This window comes from Xylocopa sonorina, chromosome 3, assembly GCF_050948175.1.
Source record: "Xylocopa sonorina isolate GNS202 chromosome 3, iyXylSono1_principal, whole genome shotgun sequence".
Taxonomy (NCBI): Eukaryota; Metazoa; Arthropoda; class Insecta; order Hymenoptera; family Apidae; genus Xylocopa; species Xylocopa sonorina.
In genome coordinates, this window is record NC_135195.1 from 10079569 (window position 1) to 10093988 (window position 14420).

The following is a 14420-nucleotide window of genomic DNA, read 5'->3' on the forward strand; positions in this document are numbered from 1 at the left end:
CCTCCGTTGCTGACCGGTACGATCACCGCGAGCGAGCCCCACGGTCGCGGAAATCCTTTGTTTTTTAACGCCGCGTACGCCGGTTTTGACTCGGACGAGCAGGTCGAAACGGGCGGGGCGAGACAGCTCGATGGAAGATCGATGTTCCCATTACAGGGGGCTGCTCGTGGGAAAGTTTGATGGATGACGCGTCTTTGGCACGCGCTGTCTCCGATTTGCGTACAATAGGGTTCACGCAGCAGTTATGGGGGCAGGGTAACCTAGAATCGAGGGTACACGTTTTTCCTTGTTCCTCGAGAAACGGAACCGATAAATATTCCACTCCGTTTGATGTATCGCATACATGTTTCTCGGATGAAGATCGCTTCGATATTTACGACCGCCTGCAATTCATGGCGTCTCCTTTGAAATAAACATAGGATTAAGTGGATTATTTTCCGCGATCTCGTACAGGTTCCCCCCCGAATCGATTCGCGCAGATCCTTTACAATACCTAACTCACATTACCCTCTGATTTTTCTGGAAGACCGTAACCGCCTCGCATTGTTGGTTCACCCATCGCGACCTTCGCGTCCCCCTTCTCGCCTCGATCAACGAGGTATTCCATCCTTTGACAAGTGACGGTCACACCACGACTCGCTCTTTATCCAACCGGCGCACGTAGCCGTTGTACGTTTAATTACTCAATTATCGTGGCGATTTGTTGGCTGGGCTCCGGTGGCCAGATCCGCGGCGGTGACATTATAAATTCCGCGTTCCTTTTGCCGAGAATTTAGACGCGGACGTTGGAAACGGGCAAATCCGTTACGAGCCCACGACGCAAACAGAGTTAACGAGGCGAGCTCGCCCGCCGCTTTTCTTTTTCCCCCCATCCATCCCTGGGTCCCTCCATGCTGGACTGGTTTCCGCGTCGTGAGGTAATTGCAAAAGTGCGTGGTTGTTCCACGTTGTTCCGTAGGGAGGTAAGCGCGCGCGCGCGCGCGCGCGCGTACGCATCAGCGCGTTTTCAGTCGCTAAGAACGATTAGAATTTCGTGGACGCGACGGACTGTGCGTTACGAGCAACAGGGATGCGATGCAAAATGCATGAACGTAACCGTTGGCGAGCGCTTATGCAATCGAACGCACCGAATGACGCGTCCACGTCGAGCCAGATTTCTTTTACGATTTCGACGTCCGCCAAACGGACCCGGCTGTACATCACGCCGGAGCTTTCCCCTACGCGATACTTTCGAACGCGTCCCGCCGGTTATTTCTCGTCAGTTCGCCGAATCGACTGGTTTCCGTGGTTTCTTGGGGGAGTTTCCTAAATCCATCTTCGTGAGCACGCGAAGGGGGAGGCTGGGTAAATTCGGTACAGGAAGTTATTTGTTCCGTGAGTCGATAGAGTGCATCTGTTGCTGTTGGGTATACTGGGTGTCTCGTTTCGATCGGCCAGCACGGTTTGTCTCGCGCGAACACGCCCATAAATACGTTTCACGAACGTAGGAACGTGTTTCCTATGCTCGCGAGGGGTGCATAATTCGATGTAAGTGATTCTTATGATACAGGCGAGCTTACGAATATTTCGATGAAACGTATGGATCGTTCAATCTTCGCGGATAACTTGGCTCGATTACCCAACGCTCCAATTGTTATATGGCGCGTATTTAATAAAAAAAACCATCTACATTCCTTTATAGAGCGATAAAGCAGAATAATGGAACGGAGATTTCGCGCCAGGCCACGTCCATAAATATCAAATATTGGAAAAACCGTCCGCCATTTAACATCCCCGCATTACATCCGCCTTATCGGACGAACCAGGTGAAGTGTCGTTCGCTCGATCGGCGCCGATCCATCGATAAATTATGCGAGCATGCCTCTGGACACATATCCGCCCTTTGGCAAGAAATAATTCATCAATCGCCCGGTGGCCTGAGAGCCGCCAGGCTTCTAAATACGAAACTCAACAGGTGCAGGACTCCTCCGTTTCTCGCGGAAACGAGTCGCTCGTTCGGATTTTCTTTCCAACCCGTCGCTTCCTCCATTTCCTTAACGACGTGATTCGCTCGCCGCGGGGCCACGGTATCAACCACGGGATCTCGAATAATCCCGTCCGGAGTGGCGAATCGAAACCAATTAGGCCGCTCGCGTTCTGCAACGCGATCTCCAATGGGGGTTGTGATTGCTCGGTCGGTAACTTGCCGGACGCCCCGAAGAGGTCGGTAATTTATTGCCAATACCGTGGCTCACGGGCGGAGATTCAATTTCGACGGGCAAAAGAGGAGGGTGGTTTATGGTCGAGAAGGAGATCGAACGTGGAGAAGAAACGGACGAAGAGGGAGGAAACGGAGACACGTCGAGGTGTTATCGACCAGTCTGACAATGTGGCCCTCGAACGGAAGGGGGTGGACGACTGAGAGCCTCTTTGAGGATGTTTAATGCGACGCGCGGCGCGGCACTTCCTTCTTTCATCACGGAAACAGAGAATGGCCAGTGTTGTTGCATCTCTTTAGACGAGAGCGAGTAAAGTGAATTTCGTCTGCGGGAACGGTAAACTCGCCGAACCAACCCCGTCCTCGTGTCCAGCCCCTGGTCAGGGAACGAAGGCAACGAAGCGAATCGTGGGTCCGTCTGGCGAAAACGAAATTTAACTTGACAAAGCTTTTGTCTTGCCCCGCAGCCGGGAAGGGACAGCCTCGAGAGGTGGACGAGTTGGGAATAAAGGGGTGCGCGCTGTTTATAGTCGATCATCGACGTCCATTAATCGGACCGTTATATTCATAAAGAAGGCCATGTATTCATATTCGATAATTCGAGTGAGGTTAATCTTCATGAATTATCGTTCCGGTTTATTTGCTCCCAAATGGCAATCGGTCGTTTAATAGCCTCGTACGTTATTAAAATATTCGTTCGACAGGCTTGTCGAAAAGCTTCGAGGTAATTGGTTAACTGAAATTAATACGCGGCTGAAATTGTAGGACGATAATACGGTCGGTAGGAAACAAGTTTTCCTCTTGGGAAATACAAATTTTAGAGCAGCGTACGGCCTTCGGTTTTCCTCATTGTTCCCGTCGTTGAGTGCCGTCGTATTGAAACGAATTTCAATAACCCCGTTACACACCTGCCAACGACATTGCTTGTCGCAACAGCGGTTTCATCAGAGCTTCGGAGGCGTGAAAAGGGAGCCTCTCCGAGTCACGACTCACTGAATCACCGCACAGTCAGTCCTACCGCGGTCTCCTAAGCATAATGAGTAGGTAGGCTCGAATCCTTTTTTACTTCTGCCAGCTGAAGCGCAAATGATAATCGATAAAACCAGTTCGCACGTGTACGGGCTACCGTTAACACGTGCTTGGTAATGCTGCCGCGACTATTGCTAGAACTAATTCAGCAAGAGAACGCGGAGGGATTGAATATCGATATGAATAATAAAACAAACCTGATCAAAAGTAGATTGGAATTTATTATCCATTAAGAATTGAATATCTATATGGATAATGGAATAGAAGTATGTATAAACAGCGAATGTGATATAGAATTCCTGTTGGTATTCTGCTTTCTATCCAAGTGTGGTGTTACTAAAACACATAGTGATCGGTTTACGAAAAATCTTGATTATCGAGGCATCAGTGAAAGCACGTTGCAGAGTCGCGACCCGTTAACATCAGTTCTGCTGAACAATAGGATCTTTCTTTTTACGCAACAATGCATCCTATGATTAAAATTAAAATTAATGTTCAGCCTCTAACGAGTGGAATTCATAATTGTTAATTGTATGCAACGATACGTATATACTCGTTACGCGAAAGTTCGAATGTTTAATAGACATTATCTTCTGTATCGGGTACGAGCGATTGAAATCACGCGAATAATCTGAAACGTTATCTAATAACAATATTTTGCTTTTGAGTCTATTTCGATGTTGAAACTAATTCAACGCGAACCATTGGATATTTTACGTTCAAGCATTTAGAACGTGTTCTGTATTCTGCAGCGGGTCGTCTTTTGCATCATTAATTTATTTCATTATACTCCACTCTGTGTACTCTGTCTCTCTGCTCGCTTTGTCGTCCGTGACACGTGGTCGGTCGCCTCGGAGTTCGCATTTAAATCTCGTTAAATCGCGACAGCGACCCAACGCGAACGTTAATGCATGCGCATGTGTTTCAAGCCTGTCGGTCAAATCTTGCTCGCGAGATCTAACAACAACGTGTATCGATAGACATTTAAAACTCGATGAATTCGGTGATCGAGAACGCGACGGTTCCACTCCTCGACCAGACGCGAGTCTGCGTGAAATGCAAACGACAAAAGAAAATCGAAATCTGCAAAAGAAGAAAAAGAAATCATTATTTTCATGGAAGCGTTGATTTTATCAGCGTGCTCGTTTATCGCGATAGCGTTAATCAGCGATGTGCTTCTTTTCACGCTACTATTAGCGCTGCGAGTACTGGACTAATCATCAAAGATATTACTGATCGCGGACGCTCCTCGACTGTACAAAGTTACTCTTCGTTACTCAGCGATCGAATGCGAACGAAGCACTTACCAACAACTTTCCCTTTTCAAACGATCGCGGGTGCGCGTTGCACGCAAAATCGTCGTGCACGCGCGCTGCCGCTAATGTAACGCGAGTACATTACGTTTGCAAGATCGTACCGCAGTTTGATTTTACGAACCGCAGAAACGTACCCGTAGAAAGCTACCTCGGAGCATGTAATCAAATGATTTTTTATCGAGTCGTAAACCATGTAGCACGTTTCCGTGTTCTCCACCCGGTGGTAAGAGCCGACCAAGTCCGCAGCAATTTATTCCTGAAATGAGATCTCAGAATTTTTGATTCGAACCAAGTACAAATCAGGATTGACCTTTCCTGGTCCCAGTCTTATATTATACAAAGTCCACCCACAACGTGACTTTCGCTAGGTTTCGTTCTTTTTATCGCGTCACGAGCAGGCATCTCGTGAAACTCGAATCGTACGTTACGCGGCATAATCAGTCGCTCGGAGCGAATTGGCGTTTATCACGTGCCTTATCGGCGAAGTGTATGCACGTGTCGATACATAAGACGGTGGAACCACGACGGGGCGAATGGCACTGCTTCGTTCCACGGGTATCTCTTCGCGAGGTAATGAAACGTCTTCCGCAAGGTGGTTTCGAAGTTTCGCGGAACAGCATCGCTCGAGAGAGTGTAGCATCGCTTCGAGGGGTGGGATCGACGCTTGCACACACGCGACGAAAGCGCGCGATGTTTCCTTTTACTCGGGACCAAATGAGAGCTGAATTTTGCCAGCTGGCTACTGACTGACGAGAGTGCTGCCGCGTGTTATGCAAATACGCGTCATCATACGCGAGCGACGATTCCTTCTCTTTAACCCGGTGCGATGTATCGTTAGCGGACACTTCGTTGCTAACGAGAGCACGCGTAAGAATGAACACGAACTGACGCACGACTCGCATTTGACGCGGATTCCGTACCCTTCGTTCGTGAGTCGTTACGAATTTTAATCGTGCGAGAATTCTTTCGCGGTAGTTTTTCAGATAATTTCATTTGCGCGTCGAATGCCTGACTTTATAAATTACGGTGAAAATTAATTCATTTCTTTTCTGTTTGCAGAACAAAACCAACCAGAACCCTACTATACGATTCCTAGGAAACAAAGGGGTAAGTGGAAGTCACTCTTCATGTGCATACATCGATACGATCGTGCGTAGAAGATTTCGATTCTGACTACGATCGACAGTGTGCGAAAAATACGAAGACGTTGTACGAAAGAATATTTAATACGTTCCGTAGACTGCATTCTCGAAAACGTTATCTTAACTTATCGCGCTCGGTGTTGAAAATCGGACTGATACGCGATTTCACGGATAAGGCTGATTTAATTAAATTTCGTAACACGTTTACGAGCAAGTATCCATTTGTACACTTTCCCCGTTAGATAAGTTAAAAATAGGAACAATATTATCAGTAGAATAACTCGCAAGGATAAAATAAACAGCTTTTGCTCCCATTGCAGTCACTTAATCGTACGATTCGGACGATTTAAGGAACACATATCTAATAGTCAATGTCGCCATATGATTGCGACATGAGAGATGTACAGTTTTCTATTGCCACTGGTTCAGTTTCTTGCGCAATCCCAATTATTCACGAACACGAGCTTCTGCTCTAAATCAAGCCGAATGACCAGTATCAGTCCGGTTTGTTCGAATATCTGTCTGTCTGAGCAATCGAGAGTTCTAAAAATATCTCGAACCAACATTTTTACTGTAATTACGTATCCAAGAAGAACTAGCAAATGACTTGGGAAGGAAATACTTGTTAGGCATATCAATCGAACGGCGCTCGTGTAAATAGGGTCATTTACCGATTCGTCTAACCTAAAGAGGTCTTTCAAAGAGCCATTTGTAGGTGCATGAAAATCCTTTTAATTATCACACACGCAAATCGACACCAGATGGCACCGCTGCCCCGAAACAATTTTTATCTTTTCATATATATATATATATAAAATTTGCGAAATCATTGTAGCACTCGGCGCAATACTTCCGAGAAACGGCGACACGTAAAAAAGAGTCGCGTCCGTGTAAAGCGGGAATAAAAAATCGGCCTCGAACGATGGAGTCCAGCTGAGCTGCACATGAACCGCTCGCGTCGTTTCCGCGCGTTTTCCGCGAACCGTCGTTTAGCAACCGTTAAGCTCTTCTCGGAAGTTTTCCGTTTCGCGTTCCTCGCTGTTCGATCGCGAGGATGCGTTCGCCGTTGCGTTACGAAAACCAGGGAAATTTGCGGCGGGCGTAACTGGAAATTACGAGCCATTAAGGTGGCCGAAGAAACGCTGCGGTGCAACGCGGATCGATACACGCGAGACTAGGCGTATGGTAATGGTGAAGTTTAACGAGGATCAGCTGTGTACTTAGGTAGATGTAGATAAATGGGAGGACGAACAAATGGAAATCGAAGAGTGGACGTATTTCAGCGGTTGGCAAAAGATACGCGCGTCTGTCTTATTGCTTCTCAAGTTTATCGTTAATTCTAGTAACCGATCGCATGGAATCGTGGTCGAGCTTAAGCTGCAAAAAGTGATTTAATCCCATCGCGCTTGACCATCGAAAAATGGTACCTACGAGTCGAAACACATATATAATTTATGAGAATCGTCAAGCAAGGGATGATCTCGCCTCGCGATCATTGGATCAGTGACCGATACGTACTCGCGCAGATATGGCCAGCCACGACGACAAAGGTTTCTACTACGGTGAAGGCGATCGAGGTCGTTCGAGCAAGGTTGTGCACCATTTTCTTCCATGGCGGTCCGTCGATTCGCTAGCACCACTCGTCGCTCGGTTCGATCGCCCCTCGAATCGCCAGGGAACACGGTAGCCGACCGTTTGGGTCCTTGTCGGTGTTCCCTCGCTTACGATTTTTCGAAGGCCAAACGAGATCGTGTTTCGAGGTTGCACCGATTCGCGCTCAGTTCCGGGATCCTACGATACGCGGTGATTTTTAAGTGGATCGCGACGCCCTTCTCTTCGAACCTCCACCACGCGTCTCTCGATCGTTGAATGGCTGAAATTGAAGTTCTACTTGGAAATTTATTCGATAACTCGAGATGATTTGAATCTAATCAAGAATAGAACTGTTAGTGCAATCGAAAGTTTCTTTCGCAAGAAACAAGCTTGTCCACCGCGTTTGCAATACCACTTATCTCGCAACGCTATCTGTATAGCTGTATCGTAATCCCGATACTGGAAATCGATTCATCGGCTCGGCGACCTTGCTCTTACAGGATATTGATTCATTGGTACTGATAATCGCGCATATTCCACGTGATTATCTCGCGTTCATTTCCGTTGCCACGTCGGTACGTAATTCACCAACCGATCTTCGCGTGGTTCCCACACATACCTATAACGGAGTCGAGCGAACCAGTTATACTAAATAAAACAAACTATTAACCATACTCACGAGCATCTCGCTGCCGTGCGTAATGCGAATCTAATAAATACGGCTACTGATTATTTATGCAGAGCCGAAAAAGTGGCCTTGTCGTCGTCCATCGACTCGTTGAAACCGCGTCGCTGTTAATATCCGATTCGAAATCGGTCCTTTCCGTGAAAGGAAAGAAAGGTGACCGACCTGGTCGCCTCTTCTCGCACGTGCGCGATTTCTTTTCAAAAACTATTAATCTGGATCGCCTCTCACTATCTCGCTTACGAATATTAACGGGAGATTCGAGAAAGAGGAACAAATATACGTCTCCATAAGCGCAGAGGAAGGGTAATAATCACTTGTTGCGGTGGAAGAGTCGAACACCGTATCGGTCTGGACGCGAGGAATAAAAGCATTCGGCAGCCTTGCTTTGTTAAGGCTTCATTCACATAACCGATTCTGTTTAGTCGCATTTACTCCGGTTGTTTTGTTCTGACCTTTGACTGGCTTCCACGCCGGGGGATCCCCGAAGACCGATGGCGCGGCCACGTTGACCTTTCCGTGTCGCGGTTGGCAACCAGACGCGCGCGCCTCCAGGCCCCTGGAAGATGATTTCCTTCAGGCGCCCCGCGCGATTTCAATTCGCTCGATCGTCGCTCGTTCCAGAGAAACGATTTCTCCGACGATACGCGTTTCCTCCTCTTAGTTTTTCATGGGATCGAAGTAATATATTCTTACTTTCGTTACTCCGCGCTTACGTGTACTTACGTGGAACGATAGCAACGTTCTATTAATTTTCTAGCGCATTATAATATCCCATTAAGATACTATTACTGTTAATGCACAACTCGATACCGGAGAACGCGAAACTGCTTCAGCTTGCCATCAAAACGGACTGAGCCGGCTAACGTAATGCCCAGAGGATCTTATTGCTCGCTGAAACGAGTTTGCACGGTTATCGCTCGGCCCCAAACGCGCTCTACCCATGGTTACGATTTAACAATCAACAAACGCACAGGATATCGAGCGTTATTACACGGTCGAAGGGATTTCCAGTTGCACGGCTTCTTTCGAAGCTCCTGCCACCGCGGCAGGAAGCTACCATTTCCCGTGCGCCGGAACAGATTTCCGCTAAAGTTCTCTCTTCTTCGTTCTATCCTTTTTTTTTTTCTTTCATACGCGAGCAATGCGATGAGTCGTGAAACACTTCCAATCGCTTCGAGTTCGCACGTCCGGCGTGATGGACGCGATAGACGAAACTTTCGAAAATCTCGAAAGTTTTGATCAGTCGCGCGACTCTCGATAGGTTTCGAAGTTCTCGATACGCTGTTAGAGCCAAAGCAAATACACACACGTGACGAACAGTGGACAAGCATCGATGACCGGCAGCGAGCGTTGTGCAAAGGCCATCGACTGAGAGACCAGTTTTAGGAGGCAACGCTTTTGAAATATCTATCAAGGTTCCCGTGACTTTCAAGAGCGTTAACCCTTCTCTGCGGTGTAACGAAGGAACGTGGAGCACGGTGTAGCAAAATATATACTTACTTTCGATTCAAAAATCTATTAAAACCACCACGCGTGAAGTCAAGTATCGAATAATGTCCCTCGAACGATTTCGATTCTCGTACTATTAAAAGACCGTGCGTTATTTTGAAACCGAGATTCGAGCACCCGTCGTTACTTCGTGTATACACACTCGTTGAGCTTAATCCGTTGTCGCGAGTGGGCCAACGGGAGAGCCCTCGCGGATTAACGGCTTCTATATTTCCTCGATCCGCCATAAACGACACCCGAGTTGCTCGCCCTCTCTGTTCTCCTTCCATTCCTCCCGTCCGCGCGTCGTCAACCCTGTCCAATTCGCTCGATTCCTTCTCACCGCCACTCTTTTTCACCCGCGCTTTTCCGCTCCCTTTCCGCGCGGTGGTTCGTCGCGCGGTTATTTCCAGCGACGGTCCCCGTCTTCGGGAATCCCGTCGTTCCTTTCTTTTCTCCTCTCCTCTTCCATCCCCCTCTAACCCCCGTCCGCACCCTTCGCCCTTCCCGTTCCTCTGCTTTTAAACGCCTCGTTTTCCGCAAGATTTCTGTCCGACGCCTATAACACCACCGTCGATGACACGAGCAACCGAAACACGCGTCGGAATGATTCGTCGACCGTGACACCCTGATACTTTTATTTCGAGCCCGCGATTTTTGCTTATTTATAGGTCGTTATACCGTCGGTGGTGCTCGTTAACGCGGCCGTTGCGGAGACGCGGCGCTGGCTACGTCCGCAATAGAGGCCAAGTACACGCTATCCGCCTGTATTCGTCAGCTCGTTCCAACGTCATTATGGATCGCGTGCACGCAGGTGTTTTTCTTCGCTTTGTTTCGTCCGTGGCTTTTTCCTTTTTTTCTTCTTCTCTTTTCGCCGTTTTATCGGACGTCGATTAACCATTCGCGGTTCGAGACACGTTCCTGTGCGCGATGTCTGTCACAAAGCATGCTGGGCAATTATCGGTTCCTTCGCGAATGGATTCATCATGGCTTTTTCCCTGATCCTTCTACGACTCTGTGTCTCGTTAATAAGGTTTTCGTTAATCCATTTGCGATTTCTTTGTCGTATAGTTGGAGAACAGCTGATTTGTCTGATGTGTGTTCGATCGATGGAAATGATAGTTTTACGATATTTATCTAGCTCTCGAAACGTGTACAGATGTTCGTCCGTGAAGGATACGTATCCGAAAGAGGCTTCTGTTGCGAATTTAAGATCCCACGGAAGTAAATGTTTTAATAATGCTCGGGCAAAAAGAGGAACAGGTATTTGCGTAGCAAAAAAGGTGATTGACGTCAATGTACTATCTAACTCGAAGAAACGTATCGGGACGTCAGTGGAGCGTGAAATAAAATTCATTTATTCAACAGCGTATTGGTCACATTAAAATCATCGGCAGAGATACGCGTTACCTGCTCGAAAAGTTACGCAAGCGTCTGTTCGTTTTACGCGCGTCGGAATTCGGGAGCGTAGAAAGTACCACATAGATCGCGCGGCTGGGGGAAAACCTAAAAGCGAAATTTTATCTGTCTTACACGATGCGAGCGACTTGCCGCGCAAACTTTCACGCGAGCATGCGTGCACCATTTGTTATTACACGCAAGAAAGCAAGGCACGCTTAGGTGTAATAAAAAGAACGAAATAATCTGCGAGGGTCCGGAGGACTAGCGAAATTTCAATGTCCATGCTCGGTTAACGATTGCACAGAGAATATCTCGTTCTCAGGTTATCTTCACCACGTCAAACGCGAGGAGACAGGAACGAAGAAACCACCGTGAACGCGTAAAGCTCTGCTTGTTCCGCGGCTGAACATTTTCTTTTCCTTTTCCCCTCTTCCTTCCTCTCCTTTTCGTCACGAGTTCCGCCAGAAGCGTGGCAATTATTCCACGTATAATTCGCTCATTTAGTGGACGTCCTTGTCGCGGCTGACGTATTCAGGAGAACCGACCCGCGTCTTAGCTGATCTGCGTTCTCCACTTCTACTGCTCGCGTGCACCACCGCGCGTTCTCTCGCGCACAAGCGCAGCCAGCTACAACCCTTCGTTACAATCGCGTGGCCCACGCATACCTACTACTTTTTTCTCTTTATTCTTCATTAAATATGCTCGTTTCTTTCCTATCTTTTTCTCGCCCGTTCGCTGAAACTACTCCCGTCCGTTTTCGTAATCATCTCGTCGCTTCTCGTCGAAACTTATCCTCGCGTCCCGATACGCGAGGTTCTCTCGCCTCCAGTTGGACGATCCCTTCACGAGGTATAATTTCACGTGCTCGCAGGCTACGCTCCCGTGTAAAGTAACGTATTTCAGCGACAGCCCGTCGTGTACCTACGTGTGCGGTTAGCATACGTAGAGACCAGGCGCACGCTTGCCTTCACATTGTTGCCTTTCACTCGGTTTCTTGCCGTCCGCCACGAATGTGTATTTCCAAGATATATCCGAGAACGTTATCGGCTCCATTCGACGCACGCCGGGACGTACGTCATCGTCGAGTTTTTTTTTTCTCTTTTTCCTCAGGAGCACCGCAGGGGTGGTCTTTCTTGAATCGATCAAATCTGTCAACGTTGCTGCTGCTGCTGCTCGAACACATTTTTAGACGATCTCAAGTTGTTTTCGAGCTTCTCCCGGTAGCAGTGCTTAAACGTACGATTCCAACTAATTCGAACAAGACAGTTTAGTCGTATCGATGTATTGCATCCTGTGTATAAGAACTCTTCTTCAAGTTCAAGCCACACGATTCGTTGGCGATTAAAAGGTAAAACACGAGGCTCGCACCGCCTCCTGTTCTCAACGACAACCGGAAGCGACCACACTCGCCGCGTTTTATTGTCCTTTTCTCCCGGCGATCGTTTCCCCTTCGACGGCCGGGCATCTTTTCTCGCCTAAGCCTTAAGGCGTTGTTCCACGACACAGCCACCGGCACGAAACACATCGCTGCCGTAACAGTTACTTTTACGCGTGACCCACTTACTATTCTAGCAGTCGAATCTAAGTACCACAATAAAAAGTGGGTCACCTTCAAATAATTGACGGTTTCGTGCGTTAACTGGCCGGGCGAGCGACGCCCCTACGGTAGCCATCTCTCGACGAGCTGATCAAACATTGGACCGCCATTATACCTCGAGCTGGACTTTAAACCCTAGACGAATCTCGCGAGCCCTCGAGTTTCATCTCCTCCCGGCCCTCGGCCATTAATCCTGTTTATACAGCCAATTTTTACGGCTCCTCAAACCTCGACGAAGCCGTGGCTGGTAACAGGTTGAACGCGCGTAACGATTCCCCTCGCCATTGACGAGATCGAGGATTTTCCACGGAGTCGTTACGCGAACGACTCGAAGTTCCTGAAACGAGAAGTGACGTGACCGCAAAAATTGAACGCGAATTGTCCGGGCAGAGTTAATGTTCCTGGGGATTCCTTGGAAACTGTAGGTAGATACGCTCTCTACGCGGAACATTCCGCGCGTCTCTCGAATTCTGTTATCGCATGAGAAATAGCACGTCGTGCTACTTGAGAGCGAACGCCGAACGGAAGCGTCTTAATTGGTACAATTCAGGCATAACGAGGTAAAATTTTATCGCGCGAGAAATGTTTCAATCGCGAGGCGAGAGATCGTGCTCTCGCGACGAGGTTGGAGGTCCCAGGATCGTGGCCTCGTCTTGGACTGACTGCCCAGCGGAGAATGAAAGTCGAAACGTTCGGTGTCCGAGTCGATATTTCACGGCTCTGTGAATTATCCGTTTCGTTGTGCCCTTTGCGTGTTCTGTTACGAAGGTGATTAACTAGTTGCAGGGAACGTATCGTGGATACCTGTCCCAGTTGGAACTACTTTCTAAAAGACGGCTTAATTTACCATTGATAGCTGACGCGGATCGTAATGCGAACGAAGGAACGAATTTATACACGCAGGAAATTAGAAACACGGTGTAACAAAGCGAAAATAACGAAAAGTTTGCGGCGTAAGGCATCAGTCTGACCATGATCTTGTTGCGCGGCTTGATCTACTTAGACGGCTGACACAAAACTCGAGGTATCGTTACGCATAGTAAAACGACATATATCATACTATAAAAATGAAAACTAGTCGACAATAGTCGCAAGTATCGAGTCGCAACTGTTCAACCTACCCTCGTGTTAGTTGTAAATTAGCAATAAATTATATACGGAAAAAAAAGAAACATCGTTTACGAGCAGGAAGTCATATTTCAACAGTTTTCTTTTTTTTTATCGTGCACGCTATTTTGTTACGATATCGTTAATACATTCATGCGAAGTAGTATCGTGTATCTATTTCGAGGCGCGTCGACTATAGATAACCGGTATCGTGTCTTCCCTATTGTCGTAAATAAAGTCGTTGGTACGGTGATAAGTGTAGAGGCGATTCGCTTTCTCCGGACGGCCCGAATTGTTGCTTTCGCCTTTGATTTAGAGTCGAAAAGGAACAGGTTCCCCGCCGACGCAAACGGAGCAAACTTTGATACCTGTTTTGCAACCGGCCTCGAGCATCCTCGAGTACGGTGTAGTGTGCATTAATTAGGAGCCGAGGAGTTTCTGCCGAAACGGAGTTACGCGTGGGTTCAGACGAAAAGGAGAATAATACGCTCGTTTCCATTTCGAGTCCCCGTCCCCCTTCGCCTGCTGCGAAAGCCTCGAGAAAAGTTTGCGAATTAAATATTACGTCGTTATTACCTAAACATATATTATACCTTAATTATGCAAACTTCCAAGTGCGAAAAACGTGAAGTCGTTTGCTTTTTCACCGAGAAAACATTTGTAAGGTAATTTTGTTTACCACTCGTTTCTACGTTCTACACGCGTTCCGGTTATTTAGCGACACGTTCATCGTGTAGAACTCGTAACTGTCTCCCTGCAACGTTTCCGATTAGAAATTGTCGAATTCTTAAATGATTCACTGTTTCCAAAAAAAAGCGATGCTTTCAGAGGTGAAGCAATTTTATTAAAATTTCGCGATCTT

The 14420-nt window shown here is 47.5% G+C and overlaps 2 protein-coding genes across 2 annotated transcripts in view; one reads left to right on the plus strand and one right to left on the minus strand.

Moving 5' to 3' along the window:
- Su(tpl) (Suppressor of Triplolethal) overlaps window positions 1–14420 on the plus strand; it is a 104075-nt gene that overhangs the window by 30105 nt on the left and 59550 nt on the right. The window contains exon 2 of the mRNA XM_076892985.1: window positions 5602–5649. Within this exon, the coding sequence (XP_076749100.1) occupies window positions 5602–5649 (48 nt within the window). The remainder of the gene's footprint in view (window positions 1–5601; window positions 5650–14420) is intronic.
- Window positions 9899–14420, minus strand: part of Gro (TLE family member transcriptional corepressor groucho) — a 175049-nt gene continuing 170527 nt past the window's right edge. Inside the window, exon 17 of the mRNA XM_076892984.1 lies at window positions 9899–9916. The gene's annotated coding sequence lies outside the window, so the exon portion shown is untranslated. The remainder of the gene's footprint in view (window positions 9917–14420) is intronic.